The sequence below is a fragment of the Ascidiella aspersa genome, chromosome 8 (genome assembly GCF_963924565.1).
Source record: "Ascidiella aspersa chromosome 8, kaAscAspe10.2, whole genome shotgun sequence".
In the NCBI taxonomy this organism is placed as follows: domain Eukaryota; kingdom Metazoa; phylum Chordata; class Ascidiacea; order Phlebobranchia; family Ascidiidae; genus Ascidiella; species Ascidiella aspersa.
In genome coordinates, this window is record NC_139454.1 from 16861680 (window position 1) to 16888385 (window position 26706).

General features: G+C 36.4%; 3 protein-coding genes across 3 annotated transcripts; 1 reads left to right on the forward strand and 2 right to left on the reverse strand.

The window, feature by feature from the left end:
• Positions 1–11774: 11774 nt before the first annotated feature.
• On the reverse strand, positions 11775–12667 carry LOC146136360 (uncharacterized). The gene is made up of 3 exons (XM_083395144.1): positions 12278–12667; positions 12032–12211; positions 11775–11966 (listed from the first exon to the last, which is right to left on the reverse strand). The coding sequence occupies exons 1-3, from the start codon at positions 12665–12667 to the stop codon at positions 11898–11900; spliced, it is 639 nt and encodes a 212-aa protein (XP_083251270.1). The 3' UTR covers positions 11775–11897.
• Positions 12668–12702: 35 nt separating this feature from the next.
• Positions 12703–14243, reverse strand: LOC146136361 (elongation factor 1-gamma-like). Its single transcript, XM_083395143.1, has one exon. The coding sequence runs from the start codon at positions 14148–14150 to the stop codon at positions 12906–12908; it is 1245 nt and encodes a 414-aa protein (XP_083251269.1). The 5' UTR covers positions 14151–14243; the 3' UTR covers positions 12703–12905.
• Positions 14244–16005: 1762 nt separating this feature from the next.
• LOC146136362 (uncharacterized) lies at positions 16006–23926 on the forward strand. The gene is made up of 5 exons (XM_083395039.1): positions 16006–17897; positions 19768–19953; positions 20665–20860; positions 23073–23156; positions 23362–23926. Exons 1-5 carry the CDS (start codon positions 17695–17697, stop codon positions 23464–23466), a joined length of 774 nt encoding a protein of 257 aa, XP_083251165.1. The 5' UTR covers positions 16006–17694; the 3' UTR covers positions 23467–23926.
• Positions 23927–26706: the final 2780 nt, after the last annotated feature.

Here is a 26706-nt window from a genome sequence, read left to right on the forward strand (position 1 = left end):
GCCCGGATTCGCCCGTTAGGTCAAAATTTTCAAAATCAAAGTCGAATGAAAATGTACATAAATCGTCTAAAAATAAAAAAAATAACTATAGTCAGCTTTTTAAAATTGGCCGGAGTTGTTTTGAAATTTATCGTTCAATTTTATTAAAAAAAAAAAAAAAAAATAGTTTTAATTTATGTTCGAAGTCATTTTAACCGTATTATATCTTTATTAGAGCAATATACGGTATAAAAATACGCGTGATTAACGGCGCCTAGTTTATTTAAATATATGTATTACTAACAGGTCAAAAATTTGTCAAAATAAATTATTTTTAGGTCAAAATTTCAATTTTTAAGGTCAAAATTTTCTATTATTTAGGTCAAAAAATAATCGCCCTACTTATAATATACACAGTGTTTCTCAACTCCAAGTCTGTGTAAGGTTTTCGTGAGTACATTAACTTTGCAAATTTTTGTTCAATTTATCTGTACAAAGTTCAAAGTAAATGTTATGTACATTTCTCTAGATAAAATATATAAGACCCCTATGACTGGATTGTTGAGTATCCACCTTATATTTTAGTTGGGTAAATGGCTGGACTGATGAATGCACGAAATCGCACACTTGGCCGAAGTGTGATTCGGGGCGCGGGTGACCCTATTTGTAGCCTGCCCAGAGGTATCAAACTAGATCCGAACATTTTGATAGTTTACCGCCTTGGTACCGAATTTTGCTATTTGCGCATTGTGATTCCATAAAAAAAACAGTTCCCTTTTTGCAAATGTGCTTTTGACCAGCCAGATAGAGGGTTTTGTGGTTATTGAATGAAGTCCATTTATTCAAATAATTGGCAAAGTTGCATTATAGTCAAGCTATAAAAAAAATTGATTTCTTAAACTGTTTGTTTAAGTTGTTTTTGTTCAGCCATGACAAGCAAATAAACATTCAGGTGTAACAGCTTGGAGAATGTGATCAACACGCCTGTCGGAGTGTTTTATTCAAACGGTAAGCATATTGCTGGACGCACTTCGTCAATTGTCTAGAATTAGATCAGCGCTTTTTCTTATCCGGTGCACCATAGCATAGAAGGTTGCCAGGTGCGCCGCGGGCAGAAGAAAAAAAATATATAAAACAAGTGCGCTTACTATTTTATGCTAAAGTAATGATTTGCGTTTATACGTAATAAATAATTTTTTTTATGGAGGCTCACACCCACACAGGAAACAGAGAAATTAATATTAAAAATATAACCAAGCAGACATTGATGCATTCCAAGGTAAAATAAAATTGGGTGTTAATAAATAAACTGCTTTGCATTTTTAAATTAATGTTATTGTGCCGTAACAACTGATTTACTATTCCTAAAACATAGCGAACACATAGGCCAGGGGAGGGCAAATGTATTCAATGGAAGAGCCATTTGCGGAAAATACAAGTACCAGAGAGCCTTAAAATTATTTCAATACAAAAACGGTAAATAAAGTTCAGCAATAATAACAGAATTATAATATAATAAGGCTACCATATTTTCAGCACCCGAAAAGAGGACATTTTTTGCCGGCAAGTAAAACGAATATAGAATTGTTACGTTTGAGTTCAATAATATTTTATGCTGATTTATGGGATGTTTAGTTGTTTTGGGATTCTCGCATTAATTTTCGATAGGAAATTTGGTGTTGCTGGCCGACTCGAGCTCAAATATTGATTTATTTGTTGCGAAAGCGATGATTTTGCTGTTGGCGGCTACGGAGAGGGTTATAAGTGACGATTTAAAGGCCTACGATTAAAGTAAATATTCACACCCGTCACTCAAAAACACATGTTTTCACAGCCACGTTTAATGTAGAATGACCGGTTTTAAGTTATGACGTAACACAAAGGCAAATTGTAAACAACATAACAAAGTTTAACGCACAAGGAAAAGTTACATGGTTAGATTCTAATTTGTGACAACACCTTTGCTATATTAATGGGCCATTTTACATGTGAGGTTCGGTTGCAGAGGCGTAGCTAGGGGGGTGCGGGGGGTACATATGTCCCCGGGCGCCAAGGTACAGGGGCGCCAAAATGAGGCTTACAAAATTTTCACAACAAGCAAAAAACGATCATAAGCAAGATCGCTCCAGCGGCTGTGGCAGATGTCATCTGATACGCCACCCTTACTGATGCTGTTGCCAGCCATTCACAGCAGCCAAGATACTGATTCTGCCTGCAGCTGGTTTCGTCTAACTCAGTGTTTTTTAACCTTTATTAAACCGCGCCCCCTTGGTAATTGTCTGCGCTTTGCGCCCCCCTACAACAACAACAACCAATTGGGTATGTTTGAATTACATATTAGTTAGACAATATAAAAAATAGTAAAGTGTATCGTTGGTCGCGCGTAGCGAAAAATATTCAGTTTCAACCAAATAAACTGACACTGACAATTAGCTAAAAACAGGTTCGTGTCTCCGTGCATGTTTTTAGCCTGTTATCATACATAAAATAGTTGGAAAGGGGCATAACATTTATCGTTTATCTATAAGTTAGCCAAACTATAATTTGCATAGGACCGTTATATCTTCTATGCACGTTATATCTTCACAAAACATGCAAAGGTACTCACAGAGACTTTGTGCTAAAAACAATTGTCAACAAAACAAAACAAAAAAAACAAGTAAATAAAAGAGACCTTTTTTAAGTTTTAATCGTAAAGTTGGGCAAAAACAGAGTTTGTACAGGCGTAGTAGTGGTGCCCAACTCAATTACACAACTTGCAACTATACCTTTGTTCCGACTAAGCATAGTCGTAATTGGTCGTAAAATGTAGCAATCATAGTCCAGCAACTGAAAAACTATTACAAATTATTTAGTAGCGAAGCTCGCAAATCGCAAATCCACGAACAATGTCTTTAGTCATTTACATAAGTAATTTTATTGTACAGTATATCATAAAAAACAGAATGAACACCAAACTAAACCATTAAAATCACTACATAAAGTTAAACATTGAATTAGAGCTCGTGCCCCCCTTAAGAATTGCTTGGCACCCTTATAGGCACAAACACTTTCAATTCTTCACCATAGAAAAACACAAAGTATTATATATTTTTGTTTGTTACTTCGATGCACTTAGCTGACAAAAAACAAACCTAGATGGAAAATAGTCGACAAGATTAATAAAAATACGTAAAACTGCAATAGACACATGTGCGCCAAAAGCCAAGACTCGTTTCGTGATGGTTTGAGCCGAGCTGCTGTAAAACAGACCCAAACAAAATGCTCGATCTGGGGTATTTATCTCAACAGAAGAAACAGGCGACGTAAGAGAATGCCTGGAGAAAAAGCAAAAGATGTAGGACTTTTATCAGAAGAAGAAATTGTGCGCGTTTTAAAGAATCTATTTGATCAGCTTCAACATGAGATGTTAAAACGTTTTTCACGACTAAAAGACCTAAACAATAAATTTGGATTTTTGCTTGACGTTAAGACTCTTCTATCTGACACAGACGAGGATGCAGTATGCGTCGAAATTGTACAGATTTTGCAAATTTCTACGACACGGACATCAATAGCAACGAACTTTTCTTTGAAATTGGTGATTGCCGAATGCTTATTACTAATCGAACTGAAATTCTACCAGAAACTCCTTTTGGAGTCCTTTAGAGTTTATTGGTTTTATTGTGTTTTATGGGGATGACGGATTTCCCAATCTGCGAATTTCACAACAAATTCTGTTAACAATAGCAGTTTCAATTGCAAGTTGTGAGCGGTCGTTCAGCAAATTAAAACTTATTTCGTCATATCTGCGTGCATTAATGGGACAGGATTTTCTCAGTGATCTTGCTATTCGCAGTGTTGAAAGAGAAATATTGGAAACAACAGATTTCGATGACGTGATTGACCAGTTTGCGACAGTGAAATCAAGAACAATAAATCTATCTATTGTAGACTATGTAAATCATTTCATGTTTGACAGTGACTGGGTGAGTCATATGCTGTAGTTTGTATAACGCTTTTTCTTTAAATACCTACATTGTTCTACTAAAATTTGAATTGTTTTCCATATGAAGTAGGGTATATTATGTTAATTTAATAGAAAATATGATGAAACATAGAGGAGGGGGCGCCAAAGTTATAGTTTGTCCCCAGGCGCAAAATACCCTCGCTACGCCTCTGTTCGGTTGTAAAACCTTTTTTAAACCAGGAATTCAGCATGTTTCATGGCTACAGTAATTTTTAGGAAATAAATGTCTCGCCTAAAAATCTTGAAAGTATAAGCAACTAACTCGAATTGCGACAAAAGAGGATATTTGGGCATTTTTGAGCGTCCTCGGAGGACGATATATTTTCCTCAAGAAAAGAGGACAAATCCTCCTAAAAGGGGACAAATGATAGGCCTATAATATAACAAAACGGTTATATTTAACATAATAATAAAAACGGTAATAACAAAATAACACGCACAATATTTATCAATATCAGTGTTTTGTTAACTTACTGTTCGGATTCTATGTCTAGTGTTACGTCATAAACGAAATACTGGCCTAAATAAAAAAAAAGAGAGAAACGTTCATAAATGGTACTCTTGGTGGCCTTTAGAATTTCGGGGGAATTTTACGATTCGACTAGAAGAGCCACAAAAAACATGCTGGCGAGTTGCATGTGGCTCACTTGCCGCAGTTTGCCCACCCCTGACATAGGCTATTCTGAAATTAAACCGGGGGCTAATTAGGTTGGGAACCATTGCACTATCATAAATGCCAAGGTCCATCAAAACCTTAATTCTGACCACTGGTACTTAAAACTTCAACAATATAAACCAGTGTTTCCTAATCTTTTGTTATACTAGTCAAGTGCCCCCTTGGGCTCCATATTATTTCTTATCGCCCTCCTATCTTGCTTTACAGTACGGTATTGTATATGTGTAATGCTCAAATATAAAGTTGTCTTTTAATCGTTGTCAAACATTGTTGGCCTACTTTCCTTTCGTTGTCCAGCATTAGTATGTAGGTTATAGGACATATAATTTTCATACAACTACAATTGCGTGGTACTTTCCCTGAAAATTGTTTGCGGCCACGCTCTCTAATTGGTTTAAAATGGTACCAAAGATGTTTTGACAAATGTCAACAATGTCATTTTAGAGCCAAGTTTCTTATAAAAAAAATGCGTGTACAACACTGCTTTATGATTTCCGTCGCATAATATTTAACGTTGTGAAAGCAATATATCATTTTTCATGAAAAGGGCACTCCCCCCCCCTTGCCCCCCTTAGCAAAGGGCAGGGGGGGCGCTTGCTCCCCCCCCCTCCGGCGTCCCTGCGTAGACTTTCAACACGACTTTTAAGCGAGACATTGTTGTTATTTTCTAAATATTACTGTACCACAAAACATGCTTAATTGCTTGTTTAAAAAGGTTCTTGTCTATAGTTATTAGTTAGTCTATAGCAGGGGACGGAAACCGTTTTCTAGTCGCGGGCCAAAACCAAACTAGAAAGGTCTCTGCGGGTCTCATAAAATGTTAACTCAGAATAGTGTTATTAAAAGGTTATAACAACTGTGAATCAGACGTGCTGAGAATATGGTAGCCCTGGCCTACAACGACCACAAGGGGGTGTAGAGGGCATGATTTATTACCGACTAAGAGCTTTTGTGTTTACCGTATGTTTTATGATGTTTCTACTTATGTGACAGTATTATTATCTATGCCGAGCAACGCCAACTTACACCAAAGTGTTAAATGCTAAATGTTTTTTTCCGCTATCCGCTCGAAAACTTCTTCATAGCTATCAACTGGTGCTGTTTACAGCGTTGATTGTTTCGCCGATATAGTTGAAACTGGTTGTTCGTTTATCAACTAATACAATTCTAATCACCAGAACGTCTTGTGGCGGCTCGCGAGTTAGATACCGTACGCACCTTTGAATTTGGAGTCAGAACGGAAGTGTCAATTATTAGGCCAACGCTTTTCTGTTGAATAAACTATTATAAGTCTCAACAAACTAAAACCGTGCCCCACAGGGGCCTTATCGCTCACGTTGGGAACCTCTGGAATAAACGAACGATGAGACGCGGAATAGCCTACCTGAAGTATGACCAATTGGCAATGAAATACAACTTTAACCCAAATAACGACGAGTTTAAATACGTCATTTAAATGATTGCTGCCTTATCACCTGAATGGGATCCTACTGATGACATCTCGAAAATTAAAGTATGTTCAGTTGATAAATGTACGGAACTATTTTACGTGTTACACAACAAAGGCTTTATACAATAAAGATACAATTCGGCTGTTTCACACATGAATAATGTTATATCGTGACACATACTTCCGTTATAGATAAAAGTTTTTCACCTGTGTGAACGCGTTATTGTTGCAGTTCCCGGCTGCCAAAAAGGTACCTGGCTATCAATCATTTCCGCTTTCTCGTGTCACCTTTCCTCTTTTATGCAAACTTTCAACTTATATATGCGAAACCTTATATCAATATATCCAGTCTTGACTAGTCAATACAGTGTGTGGTTGTGCTTGCCGGCATTAGCCGGTTTGCCCATAATAACCAACACAAACCTTGTGGATTTGTAATCAGACTACAACAATACTTATTGAAGCAATAGTGAGGTTGATTGCCGAGGCAAATTAGTTTAAAGAGACGTTGCAATTAAACCGCCTGCATCAAATTGTTGCCACGCGAGTGAGGAAAAAAAGAACTCTATTTCTTATAGCCAAGAAAAGTCGTCGAACGAAGCTCAAAGAGAATACCTTAATCTGTACGGACTACCTACAAACGACCGCCTAAAAACTGCCATGTTTGAAACCTACAAGAAGCTAGCTGTTAGAAGAATTGATCTCGTCGAAGTATACGTCGAAAGACGCTCCATATCGTCAGCAAAGCATTTGCTTGGGATTCGAAATACTAAATACAAACAAGTGTTGCCGATAAGACATCACCTCCGTTTGGAATCATGGAAAACGCAATTGCACATGGATTTCACAATAACTGATTCTGCCTAGTTTCTCAGGTGAAAAATGTATTATACCTTTAAAATAAAAATAAAATTATATATATAATAAGTAAAAATATCGACTGAAAGGTCTGTAAATTGTTTTTATGCGACTGTTTATCAAACCATTATGTATCGCATTTCGCAAATTATGTATAGTCCATATCTATGAAGTCTAAGCTTAAACGTCGATCGCACGATCTTTTGATAAATTTTAAAAGAGCTTAATTTTTGTGCTTGGAGCTCAATAGTTTGAAATCAAAGCGTTAAACTTGTGAATCACGACTTAATTTTGTTGCGCACGAAATAATTTTGTGTTAAATTTCCGAATTATTTTAAACAATTGGTACGTTTTGGGTTTTTCTCTCATCACCCAGCCGCGTTTACACACGAGTTTAAATACCTCGTATCAAAAAGCATAATGATTTATCCACACGTGAAACATTAGCTTTCAAATCACAACTTTAGGAACACCCCATTTCCTGCCTTTTGTTGAAAGCAATAGTGAATAAGCAGCAACTTCAAAGCGTATTTTCTTGTGATGCGTCGTTATTTTAAAACTTACATTGGACGAATTGTGCAAACTAAAATATGCAAATTTTTAAGGAAATGTTGCTCAATGTTAAAAATCAATAGAATTTAATTCCGAACAAATAACTGCCCCTCCTTTATTTTGTTTTCATAGTTTCACGTTTTTCACCATTTATAACGGAAGGACGTGAACGAGAAAGAGAGACAACAACAAAACGCCTGTCGTTCGTTGACTTATCGACAGAAGAAAACATCTTGTTGTTGAACGTGTTGCTAAAAGCTAGAACTCGTGACTCATTGCCTTGTTCATGTTCATTTCGCTCAAATCGTATGAAGTACTTTCTAACAAAAGTCAATTGTGTTAAAAAAAATAGAAACCTTTCGGGTATATTGCTAAAAGCAGCCGCCGTGTTACATTCACGACGGCAATTCCTTTTGTGCTGGAGTGTCTGTAGCATCATAAGTAATAATTAGTGGATAATTTGGAATTTATTGGATTGTGTATTTATCAAATATGTTACGATTTATGATTTGTCATTTTTTTGACGCCTTTTACCAAACACTTGCTGTCATTCTGAGAACAGAGCATTCGGCTGTTTCACACATGAATAATGTTATATCGTGACACATACTTCCGTCACCCGATCCGTTAGAAATCAGTGCATTTCTAAGCAAAAAGGTCTACGACAATCAGGGCATCCAATGGCAGAAAAGTCTAGACTTTTAGACCTTGAGGTCCTGGCAATGCACTGATTTGGACCTTTAGGTAAACTCCCGGCGTAGATTAATTAAAAATATTCATTAAAAGTTCAGAAAAGATAACAAAAAGTATGAGATAGGATTAATAACACTTGACCCACCTAAACCCTAACGCTAACCCGAATCCTAACCCAAATAATGTGCGTTATTTTAATAATTCTTTAAATGCTGGGGAAAAAAGCCCAAACTCGGATGGGCTTAAGATGGTTTCTCGTCAATTGCATTTAAGATTATTACGTCACAAATTGAGGTATTGGGGCCTGAAGCGTTATAATTATTAAATTATCGCACATTATTTGGGTTAGGGCGCTGGTTAGCGTTTGGGTTTGGTTGGGTCAAGTATTGTTAAACTTAATCTTCTTATGCACATTTGTTAATGCAAATTAGTGCATTGTCCAAGACCTAAAAGTCGGACTTTTTGATCCTTTGAATGCACTGATTGTCGTATACCTTTTTGCTTAGAACTGCACTGATTTCTGACGGATGGGGTGAACGCTTACAAACCAAATCTGCATAGGGCTCACAATCAGTGCATTGTCCAAGACCTCAAGGTCTAAAAGTCTAGACTTTTCTGCCTTAGGATGCGCTGATTGTCATAGACCTTTTTGCTTAGATATGCACTGATTTCTGACGGATCGGGTGCTTCCGTTATAGATAAAAGTTTTTCACCTGTGTGAACGCGTTATTGTTGCAGTTCCCGGCTGCCAAAAAGGTACCTGGTTATCAATCATTTCCGCTTTCTCGCGTCACCTTTCCTCTTTTATGCAAACTTTCAACTTATATATGCGAAACCTTATATCAATATATCCAGTCTTGTCTAGTCAATACAGTGTGTGGTTGTGCTTGCCGGCATTAGCCGGTTTGCCCATAATAACCAACACAAACCTTGTGGATTTGTAATCAGACTACAACAATACTTATTGAAGCAATAGTGAGGTTGATTGCCGAGGCAAATTAGTTTAAAGAGACGTTGCAATTAAACCGCCTGCATCAGACATCACCGGCGCTTTCTATGTTTGTTTTTTGAACAAGTCAATAAAACACTCTTAGATGAGTATATCTGTGCTTTAAATTCTGAAAATCTCGCAGCTTCCATTTAGTTAAGTAGGCTGGCAGGTGCTAGTTTTTATTTTTGTCCGTCTTTCGATTTTGTTGTTTAAGTGTAAAAAAACGAACGCTGAGACGTCCTTAAGGTTACTTCGTTATGACGTCACTGTTGCATCTCGTTTGAGTAACTTTGTCACCGTTGTCACGATGTCCTTACCAGGGCTGCCACTCCTAGTGGTTTTCCACTAGATCTAGTGGTTTTCTTGGAGAATCTAGTGGTTTTTATAACCTTGAAGTGGAGTAATAAACTTTAAGTTATTTCCCGGCTTCCATTGTTAAAAATGGTAAAGTGAATGAAAAATTCCCGTTTTTAAATCAAATGTAAAAGCCTGATCATGTTTGGTGATCGTCGATGGTTCGATGCTTGTTAATAACAAGTTTCTATACTGATTACTGTTAGTGTCGGGCAGCAGACTATATTTATAAGTTTGTACAGCTGTAGTGCTGCACTGTAGGGTCTGGGCCTATTTAATCACCGCTTGCCAACCAAAGGTGCCAAAGGGAGAAGAGGGGAGTGAGAGGAAGGAGCAGGTCTAGGTATATAGGTAAAGCTGATAAATTAGCTGGCAAAATAAAATTCCTTTTTCAAAAAGTCGACCACTAGGGAGGAATTTTTGGCAATCGCTGGCTATAGGACCCCCAGGGTCAGTTATACTCATTTATAGTGAATAGAACCACCCCCAGGGCCCAAACCCAATCTTTGCGATTGGCCCTTTTATTGTACTTTACAGATCAATTGATATCATAGTCGGAGTGTGACGTAACTTCGCCACGAAAAAACAAGTTTTTATCGCCAAATGTTTTACCGTGAATTAGTTGAATAATGACAATTTAAAGCCTGACTGAAACCGGACAAGACTGATAGATATACAGCAATATGCCAAGCTTGCTATATAAAGTTAAAACAACCAAACACAAGTGGCGTTTAATGTACCGTACAAAGACATTGTTAAGTATAAAAGGATAATACTGCCAAACTCAAAACCACTGTTGCTACATTTAAGTAGGTGCCTTAATATTCAACAAAAAACGGTAAAAAAAGCAGAGCTTTTGTTGTGTATAATTAGCAAATAGTAGCTTTAATAACGCAATTATGGCACACAGACTTGAAAAATAGTCTGTTTTTACATTGATTAACGTCTGGAGATGTTAAATCAACATAAAAATGGCAATATGTTGTCGCGATAACAATCTAGTGGTTTTTCTCCGGATCTAGTGTTTTTTTATGGTCCAATCTAGTGTTTTTTTTAATTTTGAGAGTGGCAGCCCTGGTCCTTACCCAGTTTGCCAGTTTGGTGAACTACTGGTGTAAGCCCTAACTCCAAACCAGATCTGCGGAGTTGAGTTAAAATAACCCGGAAGTCCGTGTTAAGTCAAATCAAATGTGAGATTTCGTGAAGTCCACAGCGCGGCCCTGACTCTACAGCCTGAATTTTACCCATTTACGTAACTAAAACAGGGCGGATATACAGCCATCCATTATTTCTCCCACAATACGTAGTTGGAAAATAGCCACCATATTCTGTTCCACCTTTACAATTTCAAAATACCGTACTTTCATGCGCACATTGACTCCGGTTGTTTTACGTAGTCTTACTCGGTCCCGCGTTTAGCAAACAAACCGACTACGCAGCCATGCCCCAAACAATCACGTGCCAAATCAGCTGTCTAAACTAAGGGCCCCATAGTTGCCATTCTAGATTATTTTAATCTAGATTTAGATGTTTTGGTTTGAATCTAGATGTAGGATTATACAATCTAGATGTTTTTTTAGATTATTATAAAAAAATATTGTATAATCTAAATTAGTGACAGATTCGCTATTGACGATAAATATTGCAGTAATTTTAAAAGTTTTTTTTTGCAAATGAAAAAAAGATGATGAGATATAAAATCGAAATTTCAGTACCTCATCATGTTCAGTAAAATGTTTTATAAAGCAGAAATCTTAAATCTAAAGCATCAAGCAAGTCCCTTTATGCAACTTTATACGGCATTAAGCCAACGCTTCAGGCGTTGATTAAGCCTTTATGTTGATTTTTTGTCCAAAAGTATTGAATATTTTCAAAAATCATCTTTAGATTATTTTTTTAGATTTCTCCATAAAAATCTAGATGTTTTTAGATTATTTTTTTGGTAAATCTAGATGATTACTGTGAGAAAAAATGGCAACTATGAAGGGCCCAAACTGCCGATGACAGACAAGTCTTCCTACAGGTTTAGGGGTTAATTGACCACATGGACATTTTTCGATGAATTTCAGACTTGACAGTTTTTATTCAGACGATTGTAGGTCTTATTCTGTCTAGGCTATTGTATTTCGCTGTATTATGTCGTTGGTCCTAACACTATCATATTATCAATTCTACTTTAGATATTGTTGCCTAATAGGTTTATTGCATGTTTCCACAGTTGGATCATGCTGACCGGTCATTTATTTTAACAAGCAGAATGCAGATAAAGGAAACTATTAAATATACATGATAAAATAAAACTTGAAATTGTAAAACATATACATAAAGTCATACTTTATAGCAGATTTGATTTGTTATCGCAGTGGTGTATCAATCTTTTAATGCCAGATATCCAAGGAGTAACCTACAACAATTTTTTTTTTACATTTAATGAAAATGTATAGAATAGATTCTAAACTAATTGCAAACCTCTGATATGTAATCACAAGCAAGTGATGCTTGGAGGTCGGTTGCTTTCTGTATGTTTCCATTACAAAGATGCTGGGTCAAAGCCTTAAGTCGGTGTTGAACTTCATTAGAAAGATGATTGTCATTCAGCATGCTTTTTAGAATCTGAATTTTCTTTCCAATTTCTGCTTTATCACTTACCTTTATAAACAAAAATATTTGGGGACATATTTATGGTTTGGTAAAAATATAGACAGCCATAATTACCATTAGTTCACTAGTGATTTCCTGCAATTTTTCAATGAAATCAAAATCACATTGCACATCTATATTTTTCAAATCAGGATTTTTGTCTGAGTTTCCAGTATTCGATGTTTGCAAATTAGGCACAAGCATGTTGGTAGGCACCGAAGCTCTGGGGGATTCTTGTTTTTTTGTCTTTACTGGATTAGGTGAGCCTTTTACTTCAAATTCGTTTAAAGTGGATGTTGGGGGAGGCATTTTGGGGTCCAAACATGTATTACCTTGTTTATTAGTTTGTGGACAATTGAGGTAAGCAACTCGTTTGTTAAGCAAATTTCTTCTGGATTTAGTCTCTGAATGAATCTCATACTTAAGTTTAGGTGGGTCATTCCAACCTGGCCCACCAGGTTCCATTAAATTTATTTATTTATAAGTTGTCTGAACCAAACCTGGCACAAAATACACAACACAAGTTATATAGCTTTTGGTTTTGATTCATTTCGAAAATAACCGCAATACTAAACAGTTTGATTATTCACCTACTACACAACAAAGAGCTCACTTGGAACATTGTAAAGTTGGAAAACAATATATTTTCAAATGAAATAAAAAGCATGACACTTTTTTAAAGTTTATGTAGTTCAGATGTTTTCTACTTAAACACTACGCCGTCGACAACTTTATAGCCATTTTCAAATTCGCTGTCCTCACCCAAGAATTTCCTCACTAGTTCTTTGGTGGAGTCAGCATCGATTGGTACCCTTTCCCAATCATAATAGACACTGTCAGTCTGCCAGTCTTCACAGAGGTCAAAGGCGACACCCTCACCCAGCCAAAACCAAAGGCCACGAATTTCTGACTTTTTTTTACAGGGAGATTGTAGCAGCAGCATGCTGCCAAAGCTGTGTTTTCTCATTTTTTCTATCCTTTGCAGCATACCATTAATCAAATTCATTGACATGAATGTCATTCCAAGCTCATGATTAAACTGATATTTGCAAGACCAGAGGCTGTAGTTCTCCTTGGGAAAGTTGTCAAAGAAGTATTTCATGTAATCGTCTTCAGATTCGTTTGAATAACATCGCTTCCAAGCGTCCATGTCGTAAGTTGGATTTCCACAAGCAGCCCAAGAATCTACCTTCTTGACTGAGGCAGCAGGGGGTGGAGCGGCATCACCAGATTCCTTTTTTTCCTGTTTTGGAGTTTCCTTCTTGGGTTTTGGGGTCTCCTTTTTCTTGTTTTTACCTAAAATCTCATTGTACTTTTTCGCATCAAATTGTGCCATTTTTGAACAAAGTTCAACTTTACCCAGCACAGCCTGGAACTGTGGCTGATAAAGCAGGGTGCTAAACCAACGATTGACATTGCCATAAGGCTTTCGGAAAGCACCATCCATTACTTCTGTGTACAACATCAGTAATGTACAGGCCACCGCAATGTCAGCTTGTGTAATGCGTTCACCAACCAGAAAAGTGCGAGTTAAAAGATGGCTGTTTAGGAAGGACATGACAGCTTTAATGTCCTCCTTTGCCTTTTCGCTAGAGGCTTTGTTATATTGCATTATTCCAAGAGTAGGATAAACCCAAGTGCAGGCAGCCGGCATTATGTCGTTTTCGGCTACCCCAATCCACTGTAAAACTTCAGGTTCACTATCACCTCCTCTAGTCTGTGAGTTTCCAACATAGTAGGCTATGGCATTAGGCTCAAACAAAACTAACTCGTCTTCTTCGTAGGCCGGAACCTTACCCAGAGGAAATTTTTTCAAAAATTCTGGTGTCTTGTTAGTTTGCCCTACTACAAATTCAGGAACTTCGACTTTTTTACCACTGAACTCCGCAGTAATTAGGATCCGTTGAGCTTTAAAATTGTTGGGGTACGTATAAAGTTTCCCTGGCATTTTGAGTCTAGGTTTGACAATTGTAATTGGGGTGAAAAAACTGACACGTGTTACTGACCAAACTCTGTGGCAACCAGCGTAAAAGGAGAGACCGCTAATAACTTGCGCAATGTGTCACAAAGCAATAGAAATCTTACCTATTTTAATTTTTTTAGTAAAACTTATAACAAAAAAGAAGGTTAGATTAGTTTAACCTTGGTGGATTGTTCGAACTTCGAAGCTCGTTGTTAAATATTAAAAACTGTTCGATGCATCTATCGAGAAATTCTAAAAGATATCCGTTACGTATCATTCGCTTGATTTTGTTCACCATTTGTGTTGCAGGCCAAATTTTAGGGCATCAAGTGATAAAAAGTTTGACTTTTCCTTGACCTTGAGGCCGTGTCAATGCACTAGTTTGACCGGGCAAATTTGCATAGGAAGATTACATTTCATAATACTTGACCAGGCCGAGCCCAAACGCCAGCCAGCAAATAATGTGCGCTAATTTAATAATTATATAATCGGGTTGCAACAATGCTATACACTCTCGACGAAGTATTATTTTATTCCCACCAGATTTTGGGTCTTTTCTCAGTGTTCAAGCACGCAATCCGTCAGAAGTGCAGTTCTCAGCAAAATAGGCTACCACATTTAGTGCTTCCAAGCAACAAAATGTCTGACTTTTAGTCTGAACAATGCATTAATATGACCTTTAGGTTAACTCCCGGCATACATCTTGTGGTACTCGTACGTCGTACCACTAGTGGTACGCTAAGGTTTTCCAGGTGGTACACGAGTACCTTCCGTTTTTTTCACAAAAACCTGGATTCACAACTTTATATATTGTGTTGTTCTGTTTTAAAAAAAAATCCCTAAAGCCTATTTAATGTTGCGTAATTATTCCTGTTGTTTCGAACCATTACGATCTTCAAAAGACAGGTCAAAACTCACAATTGTCGACAAGGGACACAGTTGCTTTGTAAAGCGTACAACGCTGTTCAACAGTGGGCGTTAATTATGTCAAACGATTGCTCTTGGTAGATATCATCTACTGATTTATAGCTTAATTTACAAAAAGCATTGAATCGCTAGTTGTAAGCTAAAAATAGGCAAAAATATGATTCGATCAAAATAGTTGTTCTACAACAGTGGTTCTTATCCGGGGTCGCCAAGCAAATCTTAGGGGGGCGCAAGCTCTATTCCAATACTTAACTTTTTATAATGTTTTATCGAGTTCCATGTTGCCTTAGTTACTAAATCTGCTTGTATGCCAGATTGGAAACTTTGGATATTGCGCGGGGGAGATGTTTTGCAGCTGAAAAAATGCGCGGCTGAAAATAAAATTTCGACTTGAACTTGCGCGGCTGAAAATAAACCACCAGACTACCGAAAGTTTGCGACATTATAATAAACTTACAGTTTTACAGCGTTCATAGAATACTTGATGCACTGAGCAATTTTTGGTTGGTGTGCGGGCGCAGCTAAATATTTAAAAAGTTTGATAGTGTAGCATTTAATATGCAATATCGATATTGCCTAATTTGACGTCACTATACACGTGACCGTTGTCCACTGATGCGTGACCAAAACGCCGAACTGTGCGTTTCGCAGGGGATTTTATATGATGCATTATATTATATACGTCTTATAAACTAGCGTTAAAAAATGTTATGCAACTTCAGTATGCGGCCCGCCAATTTTTTTTGGTACTTGTTGTGGCCCTTGTACCATCTTAGTTGTGCAGGCCTGATTTAAGGTGACACATTTTCGGTCATACACGAGTGATGAGTGAATAAATGTGACGTCAGTTTTACAGGAGCCATACTAACGTTTCTATTATGTTAATATACTTCTCGTAAATAGTAAAGTTTGTTAAAGCCCGTATTTATATTTTAGCAGTATTACTGATTTTTAGGTAATTTAGTTTGATACAGAAGATTGCGCGGCTGAAGTTTTGCGCGTTTGCTCGGGTCAGATTTGCGCGGCTGAACACATTTTCTATAAAATGCGCGGCTGTGACCGCGGCTGAAGGTGCTACTGCGCGGGGGATTTATCCAAACTTTCCAACCTGGCTTGTATGCTGTCTTATGCATAACATCAAACTTGAACATGTTTAGAAAAGAAACACAATCATAATTTAGCGATTTGCGAACTTTGGGGCTTTGCCTACTCAGAACAGTATGCTAGGGTTGAAAAAGATCTAAGTTGTGCAGCATGCCACCTTCTCCACATACTGTGTTTTGCCAACTTTTACAACAAAACCACCCAAAAATTTTTCACTTTGCGCAAACTACGAACAACTTTTTGCGCATCACTAATTGGGGGGAACCACAACCTTATTGCGCCAATTTGTAATGTTATTTGCAGTATATAGCGTTTGCATTGTGTGCCATCACCCCTTTTAAAACACGATAAACACAATGTTTCAATTTTTACAACATGTTTGTCAAAATTAGCTTGATGAAAAGCAATATATCGAGCACGAGCAGCTTTTGTGTGTCTCGAAAATTAAGGTTTAGCCTATACACACCAAATAAACTCAATTTCTTTCACTTCACACTACAAATTTCCTTTATTATTGTTGTTTAATATCTAAGGGGGGCGCAAGGCACAGAACAATTACCACAGGGGGGCGCGGTAAAGGTGAAGAACCACTGTTAGAAGAAGTGGTACGCGTGGCGTAAGAAAACGTCCAAGTGGTACGGTATTGGAAAAAGGTTCGGAACCCCTGATTTAGAGTCTATTCAGTTGCAAAATACCTTCTTTTTATCCCTGATTGTCTGTTTGGGTTTATTTGGTGCAATAGACAACCGACCAGTCGTTGCGGTTGTTATGTTAAGATGCGTAAAGTCTGCAAAGTTAAAATTGTATGGCTCGCAGATACCTTTCTGAGTTTAGTTTGGCCTGCGACTGGAAAAAGGTTGCCCACCCCAATGCTAAACTATGAATGCATAGTACTTTTTGCAACATCCAATCCAGTGGTTCTTAACCGCGGTGGTTCTCAACCGCGGTGCGCTACAACCTTGGGTGCCATTTCTAATGTTTAAGAGTGCCGAAAGATATTTGAGAATCTTTAAGAATCTAATTTTTGCTTAACTCTTACAACTTTTGTGTAAGATTGGAGTGGAATAAATCCAATTATACCTTCCTATGTTGTGTAGAGTAGAGTTGACAGGTGATATTCCAGTTCCGTTTATTGTGACATTCTAGTGAACTACCTGCGGAAAATCTTGTAGGGGCGCCGCAATATATTTATCTTTTATGAGGGGTGCCACAAGCAAGCCATAAAAGGTTGAGAACTTATCTAATCTAATGCAGTGGTTCTCAAACTGTGCTCCCGGAGGAAGTTTCAAGTGCTCCGCATAACATCTCTTGTTTTAAAATGAGTAATTTAACCATAATTCTTTACATTTTTGCTGTTTTAAACATTGACAGGGTCAGCCATTACTTCAAGGAAGCATAAATGGCCTGCAAAGTGAAAAAGTTTGAGAACCACTGTTAAATGTTCTATAGTGCCATTGTTCAAGTGGTATTTGTAGTTGCACAAGCGTGATACATATTGATGATGACATCAATACCTAATGAAAAAATTTATGGTTGCACACATTATGAAAGAAAGTGTTCTTTTGTAAGCCCTTGCTGCAAGTGTGTTTTTCCTTGTCGACTCTGTCACGATGAAAAAATTACTTCCCACCCACTTAATCGCCATGCTGTGCAAGAAATAGTTTGTATGTTGTGCAATGTTCAACAACCTGTAGCTGAAAGGTGGGTAAAGTGTTTTTGCCAAGTAAATTTTATAGGCTTAACCTATGGAAAATCCAATTAGCACATATTATAGTTCTTGTTAATTAATTTTTTTACTTCGTACAAATAGAGTTTGTCTTTTAGCTTAAGCACCAGTGGAAAACTTCATATTTGTTTTTATTTTTTACACTACTTAATATTTACTGTTTTTTAACATTTGGTGTTTTACCTCTTTTATGTGTCATTGCTTCTTATCATTTTTTTACTTAAGTATAAGTTGTCAAAAGGTAAATATAAAAACCTTTGACAATCTTATTCTGGTATTTATTATGTGAACAAATATTTATTTTTTGGTGAAATATCTTGTTTTTGTCGCTATATTTTTTTGATTTGGTTTGGTATATATCGGTAAATGTAGCCGATACTTTGGTCAATATTTTGGTACAAAAATATGATAAAATTTTATTTTTCCTGTACAACAAACAACCATTTTTCACCCCAAAAAATACTAATTTTGGGTTTATGCAAACTAATAATTTAATAATTAATAAACGTATGTAAACTAAAAGTTGTTTGGATTTTATTTTCACTTATTTTAAGCACTTTCCAGGTATATGAAAAAATTAGTATCGGTATCGGGTATAGGTTGAAAAAATGTAAAAAATAGGGTATCGGTCCAAAATAATGATATTGGTCGATTTCTAATTTCTAACTATTTTAATTTCCTAATCAGCATATTATTCCTGTTTAAACATATTGGTAGCCATTATTCTTGCCATAACAACAGTAAAAATCTTTTTTGGTATTGGACTTTCGGAACATCTCGAATTAAACTCCAGCAGTAATTTAGCGATCACTAGGGCAATTATTTTTTTACCTAAAAATTGAAATATTAACAAATTTTAACCTAAAAATATATTTTTTTGACAAACTTTTTATTTATTAGAAATATATTTATTTATACAACACATTGTTGTTTGAAGTACTGCATTAGTGTCTTGGCGTCGTCAACCACACATTTATGTTTTACTGACTACCGGCCAAGCACAAAGTTATTTTTTTATGGTTTATTCAAAAATAAATTTATTCAAAATGCTTCTTAATATGTTTGTCATTTTAAAAAGACAAGTAATTTTAAAAATGCAAGAGAAAAAAACAAGATGCTGTTTTTTTAAAAAAAATGTTTTCTTTGACTTTTTGGGTGCGCCACAAACTTAAATGATGTGTTTACCCAAGGAATGTATGAACCATACCAGGCGCCGAAAGCACAACATTTTTTGTGACTTTGGGGACTGGTCCACTGTTACCTAGATAGGCTGTTTTTGGCCAACTCATGTGCAAACATGCATTACAAAGTTAGATAAAATATCGATAACAATTGTTTGCTTAAATTGGGAGAAATTTTGAGTTTATATAATTATATTGGTTGAAATAACGATACATTGTTTGTTGCGTTAGAGTCACACACTCAGTCTGTGCAACATGCCATAGTACACATATTGGTTATGATATAATTTCTTAAAACAGAGAAACAATCATAGCAAAACTAGGCCAAAGAATTAAAAAAAAAACATTTGTTTAAGGTACTACTCCTTTTCACACCTTCTTCGCCTCAATAAAGTCATAGTTAAGATCAGGAAATTTTTAGCCTATACCTGTTTTTGCTTGTAGAAGCAAGTCAGCGGAAAGTTCAAATATATGCCCTAAACAAATAAGTGAAAGCAAAATAAATAATTTTGTAAAAAATGACCTAAATAAACATCCCTATTTATTAGTTGCCTACTTACATTAATGAACCACCTATAAAAATTAAGCCCTGAAACTATACACCCTGACACAATATACCAGAACCCTGTCTAGTTTTGATGTGTTTTTGTTTAATAATATTTAGATGCAAATCATGTGATATCCAATTTGGAAAATACTTTTGTGTCATATGTCGATTGTATGATGACAAAGAAAAAGGCCAATTCCATTGTGACTTGTGTGGAATTTGTAGGATTGGAGGAAGAGAAAATTTCTATCATTGCCGTATCTGTGGTTTTTGTTTGGCAAAAAGTCAAGCAGAATCACACAAGTTGGTCAATATTAAAACCTAAAAAAAAGTTTAAAGTTTTTTTTTTTAGATGTTGTAGTAGCTTTTGTAAGTTAGATGTTGTAGTAGCTTAACTAATTGTTTTTTTATAATTGGCGCTGGTTTATAATCCTACCACAATTTCGTCCAGGGTTTTATATTGCTAACAATATCTGGGTTAGGGTGAGAGTTAATGTTTGGGTTTGGGTGGGTCTAGTATTATTATACTTATCCATGCATATTTATGCCTTCCTTGCAATTTCAACTGTGACAATTGTTTCATTAGTGTTAAAATAAACGTGGTAGGAGTTCAGACTAGCGCCTAATATTTTATTGTATTTTTGATTTATGTTTTTGTAAAAAAAAATCATTATTGCAACCAGTGTTCCCTGTAAGGTGCGCCACTGCGCAATTGCACAATAATTGTTTCATGACTTCACGCTTTGTGATGTCATCAAAACTTTCACGACTTGCCCCTATACAAAGAACATTGATCTGCCATGGGGCCTCTGCTAACGAAGCCTTAAAATATTCTTGTGCACTACAACATATATTTGCGCAATAGAAAATTTTCTTAAGAGGGAACACTGATTGCAATTAAAAAAGCATAGTTAATTTGTTCATCCATGTGAAATATGCCTCCAAGAATGAGTTTATTTATTACACTTTTTTGTTTTTACACTAAAATTTTAATTGACAACAAACACGTTTTAGGTGCATTGAGAACAACTCAAAGAGCAACTGTCCAGTATGCTTGGAGGATATTCACACTTCGCGCAATCCTGCTCACATGGCTGACTGTGGTCATTTAATGCACTCTGACTGCTACGCTGAACTTCTTAAGGCTGGAGACTTTCGTTGTCCCATTTGTGGTGTTTCTACTGTTGTTATGAAATATCATTGGAAAATGGTGAGTGGAAATAAAATTTGATAAAAATAAAGTTAAAAAAATTTTTTTTTAGGTTAAAATAAAAATGGCCCTACTGATAAGATAACTGACTCCAGGCTGGCAGAATCTTTGCCCTTCTGGTGACAAGCATTTTTGGCGAAAATTCTTCGGTTTTTGATCGCGCCCCTAAACTTAAATGATGTGTTCGCCTAAAGAATGTTTGAACCTTGCCATGTTTTGGCGATAAACAAGGCTATTGAGTAAATTGGACAACAAAACGTAGCGGCGAAGGCGCGAAAATTTTTGGACATTAAGTCATTAACTAATACATAAGGGACATGTGAAGGTACAACCTTGGGCCTAGGGGTGTACGTACATGTCTGCTTTTCTTGCTTTAAAAGTGGTATATAGATAATCTGTTTTCAGGCAAATTTGTGTGAAAACGTGCTGCTCAAAACCAGATTGAAAAGAATGAAAAAATATTCTTTGGATAAATTTTCAATCTATATTGCTCGAAATAATGATATATATTTTTAATAAAATTTAATAGAAATTGTCACAGTCACATTGCAACATGCCCCATAGTATGCATATTACCTTTGGGATAGATTTGTTAAAAAAAAAGACACATAAACCTTGCAAAACCAGGCTAAAGGACGCGCGAAGCGCGAACATTTTTTGCATTTGCGTAATTAAACAACCAAAAATATACTTTAGGGCTAGGCCTTAGGTGGAGAAGCATAGCCTGGTACATCCCAGTATGGCAGAATGCTGGCGACTTGGCGACTATGTCGGCCGAAGAATCAGCCAGAAAACCGAAGAAATTGGTGTAAAAAAATTTTAAGTAAAAAAAAAAAAATGTTGAAAATTTATTTTTTTTTTAATTTTTTTTCAAGTTTTTTTTTTCATTTTGTAAATTTTTACTTTTTCATTTTACTTTGTTTCCACACATATTTATTCACATCTATTTTTAAAACGCGGAAATATGTTATTACAAACTAGAATTGGCAGAAATTAATTTTTTTGTGCCATTTTAAAAAAAGTTAAAGCATGTAGTTTAGTGAGAAAAACCTAGTGTAAGGCATATAGATTGTTTATTATTTTAAAAAGTACACAATTTTGACTATAGAATTGTTATGTGTTTGCAGTTTTACTTTGATTCGGCAAGTACTTCTATATTAAGTTGAAATTCTGTATATCGAGTTGAATTCTCCATTCCTGTTTTACACAAGTTTGACTGAAAACAGCTTCTATGTAATAGTTGTCAGAAAAGCAGACATGTGCACCCCCAGACCCCAGGTTGTACTTTCACATGCCCCTTATATATTTCTTAATGACTTAATGCCACAAAAAATTTTCGTCTTCGGCGCAACTTTATTTGTCTAATTTACTTACTAATAGCCTTCTTTATCGCCAAAACATTGCAGGTTCGTACATTCCTTAGGCAAACACATCATTGAAGTTCGGGGCGCGACCAAAAACCGAAGAATTTAGGCCAAAAATGCTTGTCACCAGAAGGCTGGCAATATTCTGCCAGCCTGGTACATCCTTAATATGCTGATGCGAATGTTATACCAGTAAAATTAACAGGAATTGGGAATTCAACTCAATATAGAAGTATTTGCCAATTCAAAGCAAAACTGCCAACACGTAACAATTAATGATCAAAAGTGTGTACTTTTTAAAATAATAAACAATTTATATGCCTTACACTGGCTTTTGTGCTTCACACTACCATAACTTTTTTCAAAATAACACAACAAAATGAATTTCTGCCAATTGTAGTGTGTTTTCTGCCAATTTGTAGTGTGTGTGATTAAATATGTTTGGAAACAACCACAAGGTATTTTGTAAATTGGATGTTGGATAACAACTTTTCAAAAAAAAATTTAAAAAAAAGAGAAAAAAATTTTTTTCAATTTTTTTTTTTACTTAAATTTTTTTTACACCAATTTCTTCGGCTGATTCTTCGGCCGACATAGTCGCCAAGTCGCCAGCATTCTGCCATACTGACTGACTCTGAGACATACCTGTAGAAAGCTAATCCTTGTTGTGCTGATCAGATTTTTTGTATTTACATAATTATAACAGTTAAAAAAAATATGGTTTATTTGAGTTGAGAAGCCTGGACTGGTATTCCGCCGTAGTTGGTATCTGCAGCGATTTTCTTTTGTGTGTGGTGCATATATGGCTTTAACTTTATGTATAGAAGTAAAAATACTTTGTGTTGCAGCTTGATGAAGAAATTAATCAAACTCCAATGCCAGAGGAATATGCTAATGTTAAACACTGGATATTGTGCAAAGATTGTCAAAAGGTATATTATTATAATTAGGTTAATAGTTTTTATTGGTACAGTTAATCAATTTAAGTTGAATCTAAATTCAGTTGGTAAGGTAGAAATAATTTATATACCTATTTTCTTTATAAAACTTTTCTTTCTTTCTAATAATTACTCTTACATAGTAAGTGTAGAGTGTAGGCTAAACAAATTCTGGCTGCCATTAACTTTACGTTTTTAGACAACGGAAACAATATTTCATGTGCTGGGATGCAAGTGTGGCAACTGTGGTTCATACAACACTTGTGGAACCGACCCTCCTGCAGCAAATTCTCAAGTTAATTAAACACCGTGCCTGCTGGTTAATTAAAAACTTGTTTGTTACAAGTAATATTCACGTTTTCCGGGTTAAACCAAGGTCATCAGACTGGCATTTGGAAGTTTGCTAAACGTGCAACTCACTAAGCAGGCAGTCAGCTTCTGAAATAAAAAAAAAATTAGATGGAATTTAACTTGTAGTAAAACCTACTATTTGATACAACTCGCATTTATTAATTGCAAGTTGACGACCTCCACAGTATATTGTTGATGACCACAATACAAACAGCACCCCAAACAAGCAGTGGTGTTTAACATCATGATCAAAGATGTTTTATGTACAATAGGGTTGTTCAAAAAAAACTTTTTTGTCAAGTTTTAGTGGGGTCCCCCTGGAATCTAGGCTAAAATGTTGAAAAAAAATTATCCTTCCCATGAAATTTTTTTTTTCATTACTTTGCGATTGAATAGCTATAAATAAACCTGTTTTGCAGTAAAAAAGTGAGTAGTTATGGTACAAATGTCACATTTCAACAACATTTGCTGTTTTGTACGAAAAATGGCTTTTTATCACGTTTTTTGAACATTAAATAAGTAATTGATATAATTGTGTGAAGACTAAATGCACTATTTTATTGATTTGATGTCATGTGTGCTGCATCTACTTTATTTTAAAATTTTAGGCCATTTTTCGTGCAAAACAGCCCATCGACTTCTTGCAGTGTAGGTTTTTTTTTTTATTACATGCATCTTGAATGGAGGAAGATTTAGTATCTAACCATAGAGCACTAATACTAGAGAGGTAACTGATTGTTCACTCAAGCGTGAAATCAATCATAACTTTTCTTGTTTAGCAAAAAATAAATATTTTTCAAAAACAATAAGGTAATAAACAACTTTATTCCAGAGAGTCGAACCGGAACTTTATGAACCGGTTTTGGGTCAATTTTAGCCGAACCCGAACCGGTTTTTATAAGATTTCAAGGAGCCGAACAGGAACTGAACCGAACAATTTGAAAGTACCTTAACCGAACCACTAAATAAAAGCGGTTTCGTCACAACTTCTATTTTACAGAGTCAAGTTACGCCATATTCGAAATTTTATGAAAAAATATGAATATTGAGTAAAAAAATCGTTGATTTTTTATTTTTTAGATATTTCAATAATGAGTTGCTGTTTTTTTAATACATTACGTAACTTAGATTAAATGACTTACAATCCCAAACATTATTCTCTATATCGACCCACATTTTGAGATTTAGCGCAAATTATATTGTATCTGAACCGGTTTTGAAATTGCGATGGTCGAACCGGAACTTTTAAATTCCTCCGAACAAAAACCGGAACTGAACCGGATTCCGAAAAAAATCTTGAACCCGAACCTGAACCGGAAAAGTTCAACGGTTCGACTCCCTGCTTTATTCTTTGGAATAAAGTTTTAGTTTTCATCACTAAAAGTAATCTGTTGCCCGTACATTTATGTTTGAACTATCTTTATAGGTGTTTTTAAGTGTTGGAATACATTGCTTATAGTGCTCAAATTTGGCGGTGCAGCGCAGCTAAAAAATTCGAAAATTATTTGCGGTGCAGCGCAGCTTGCGAACAATTTATTAAATTGCGGTGCGGGCAGCGAACACAAATTTTATATTCTCACCATATCTAATAGCTGGGACGTCACAATTGAGGCATGCCTCAAATCCTTGCTAAATCGTTTATCATGTTTTCCGAGAGGATTGGGAAAGAAAAAGGCACGCATAATGCAGTACATAGAACTTTTGGGATCTGAAAAGAGGCACGGCTTGGCACACTGCCTCTCTTCGCGTATTTAATGATTTTGAACTCGCGTGAACGCTTGATATGAATAACGCAACAGAAATTGGAAAAAATAAAGCACGCTTTATGTATAAAAACGTAAAATTGCGGGAGAGTGAGTATATGGCTGCCCCACCTGCCTCCCCTGACCGCACGTCCCTGGTGACGTCTTTGTTTTAGTTCACAACAGCTATCTACTCCTATTAAGCGGCAGAGAAACTTTAATACAGAATGCTTTCATATCACTTGCTTTATTCAGCTCGCGTAGCGACAAGGCGGCTGCTGGTATCCTGCTGCGCTTTATTGTCCCGCGCGTGTAGCGTTCATTGTGCAAAGTGGCTCTTAGTAAAACTGTGCGGATGCGACTTGCCTTTTAGAAAGAGGCTTCTCTTTGTAAAAAACTTGTTGCTCTTGCAACACAACCTATTTTACCGCCGCAAATTTAAATGCGAATTCTGGAGGCAGTGTACACCTCTCTGTTAGCACCTGTTGCTCCATACAAACATATGCTCACGGCGGGGAGTCGCCGCTCCTTTTGTTAGTCGACGACTCCTTGCTCTGCCAGCGACTGTTAGTCGCCAGTGACCGACCGGGCAAACATCTTGCCACACACACACACATACACACATCTCACAAATCTTTTCTTTTATTATGTAGATAATTGTATTTTGAAACTCCAGGGGGGGGGGGCAAGTGCACCCTCCCCCCCCCGTGCGGGCGCCCATGGTAGCATACCACATCTGTATGTAAAGTTATTATTCGTATCAAAAGTTATCAGCTTTAATGTTCGCGACTGGTTTTCAAAGTCCGCTTTAACGCGATCTGTGTGGACAAAAATGTCTGATTGGTCTTAAGCCTTGAAACCGAAATAAAAAATCAGGCCTGTACAACCTTCTACTTAACCCCCAAACCCACCCCTAAGTATATCCCTAATTCACATAGGCCTATTCATTTCAACCCTAACCCAATTTCTTAAACGCACCACTAACAACAAAAAGGGGCCAACAAATCTGTGCGAAAACACCGGCGCCTTTCAAGCTAGGGTGCTCAAACGTCGACGGCCGATGCCAGACCCCTGCCCCCCGATCGTCCAATACCCTCTTCTTGTAGTTTCAGGCGGTATTTAGGCCTTATTCAGTTGAATCTAGGACTTATTCCGAAAGGTTTTGTTCGTGTTCAGACAATTTAGATCTTATTCTGTCGTGAATATTAGCCTAGGCCTATATTGCGTATTTGGCTTTTTTATGTCGTTGGTCGTAATACTATGGTATTATAGATTATTCTCCTTATTGTTGCTTGTGGGTCTTATTGTGTGTCCCCGACTGGTTTAAAAACACAACTTACAAACAAGATTGGCTTCTTCACTCGATCAACTGCCGAAGCCATTTGATATGCCGTAGAACCAAACACCGCTTTCTAGAGTTTAAAATATATAATATCCTGGAAGTTTATTAC

What these genes read in the sequence shown, in the direction of transcription:
- LOC146136361 (XM_083395143.1), bottom strand. Translation starts at nt 14,150, where the DNA reads ATGCCAGGGAAACTTTATACGTACCCCAACAATTTTAAAGCTCAACGG.
- LOC146136360 (XM_083395144.1), bottom strand. Translation starts at nt 12,667, where the DNA reads ATGGAACCTGGTGGGCCAGGTTGGAATGACCCACCTAAACTTAAGTAT. An exon ending in AAATCACTAGTGAACTAATG is followed by an intron (nt 12,212 to 12,277) that starts GTAATTATGGCT and finishes TTGTTTATAAAG; the next exon opens with GTAAGTGATAAAGCAGAAAT. An exon ending in CTTGTGATTACATATCAGAG is followed by an intron (nt 11,967 to 12,031) that starts GTTTGCAATTAG and finishes AAATTGTTGTAG; the next exon opens with GTTACTCCTTGGATATCTGG.
- LOC146136362 (XM_083395039.1), top strand. Translation starts at nt 17,695, where the DNA reads ATGATGACATCAATACCTAATGAAAAAATTTATGGTTGCACACATTAT. An exon ending in AGTCAAGCAGAATCACACAA is followed by an intron (nt 19,954 to 20,664) that starts GTTGGTCAATAT and finishes AACACGTTTTAG; the next exon opens with GTGCATTGAGAACAACTCAA. An exon ending in TGTGCAAAGATTGTCAAAAG is followed by an intron (nt 23,157 to 23,361) that starts GTATATTATTAT and finishes TTACGTTTTTAG; the next exon opens with ACAACGGAAACAATATTTCA.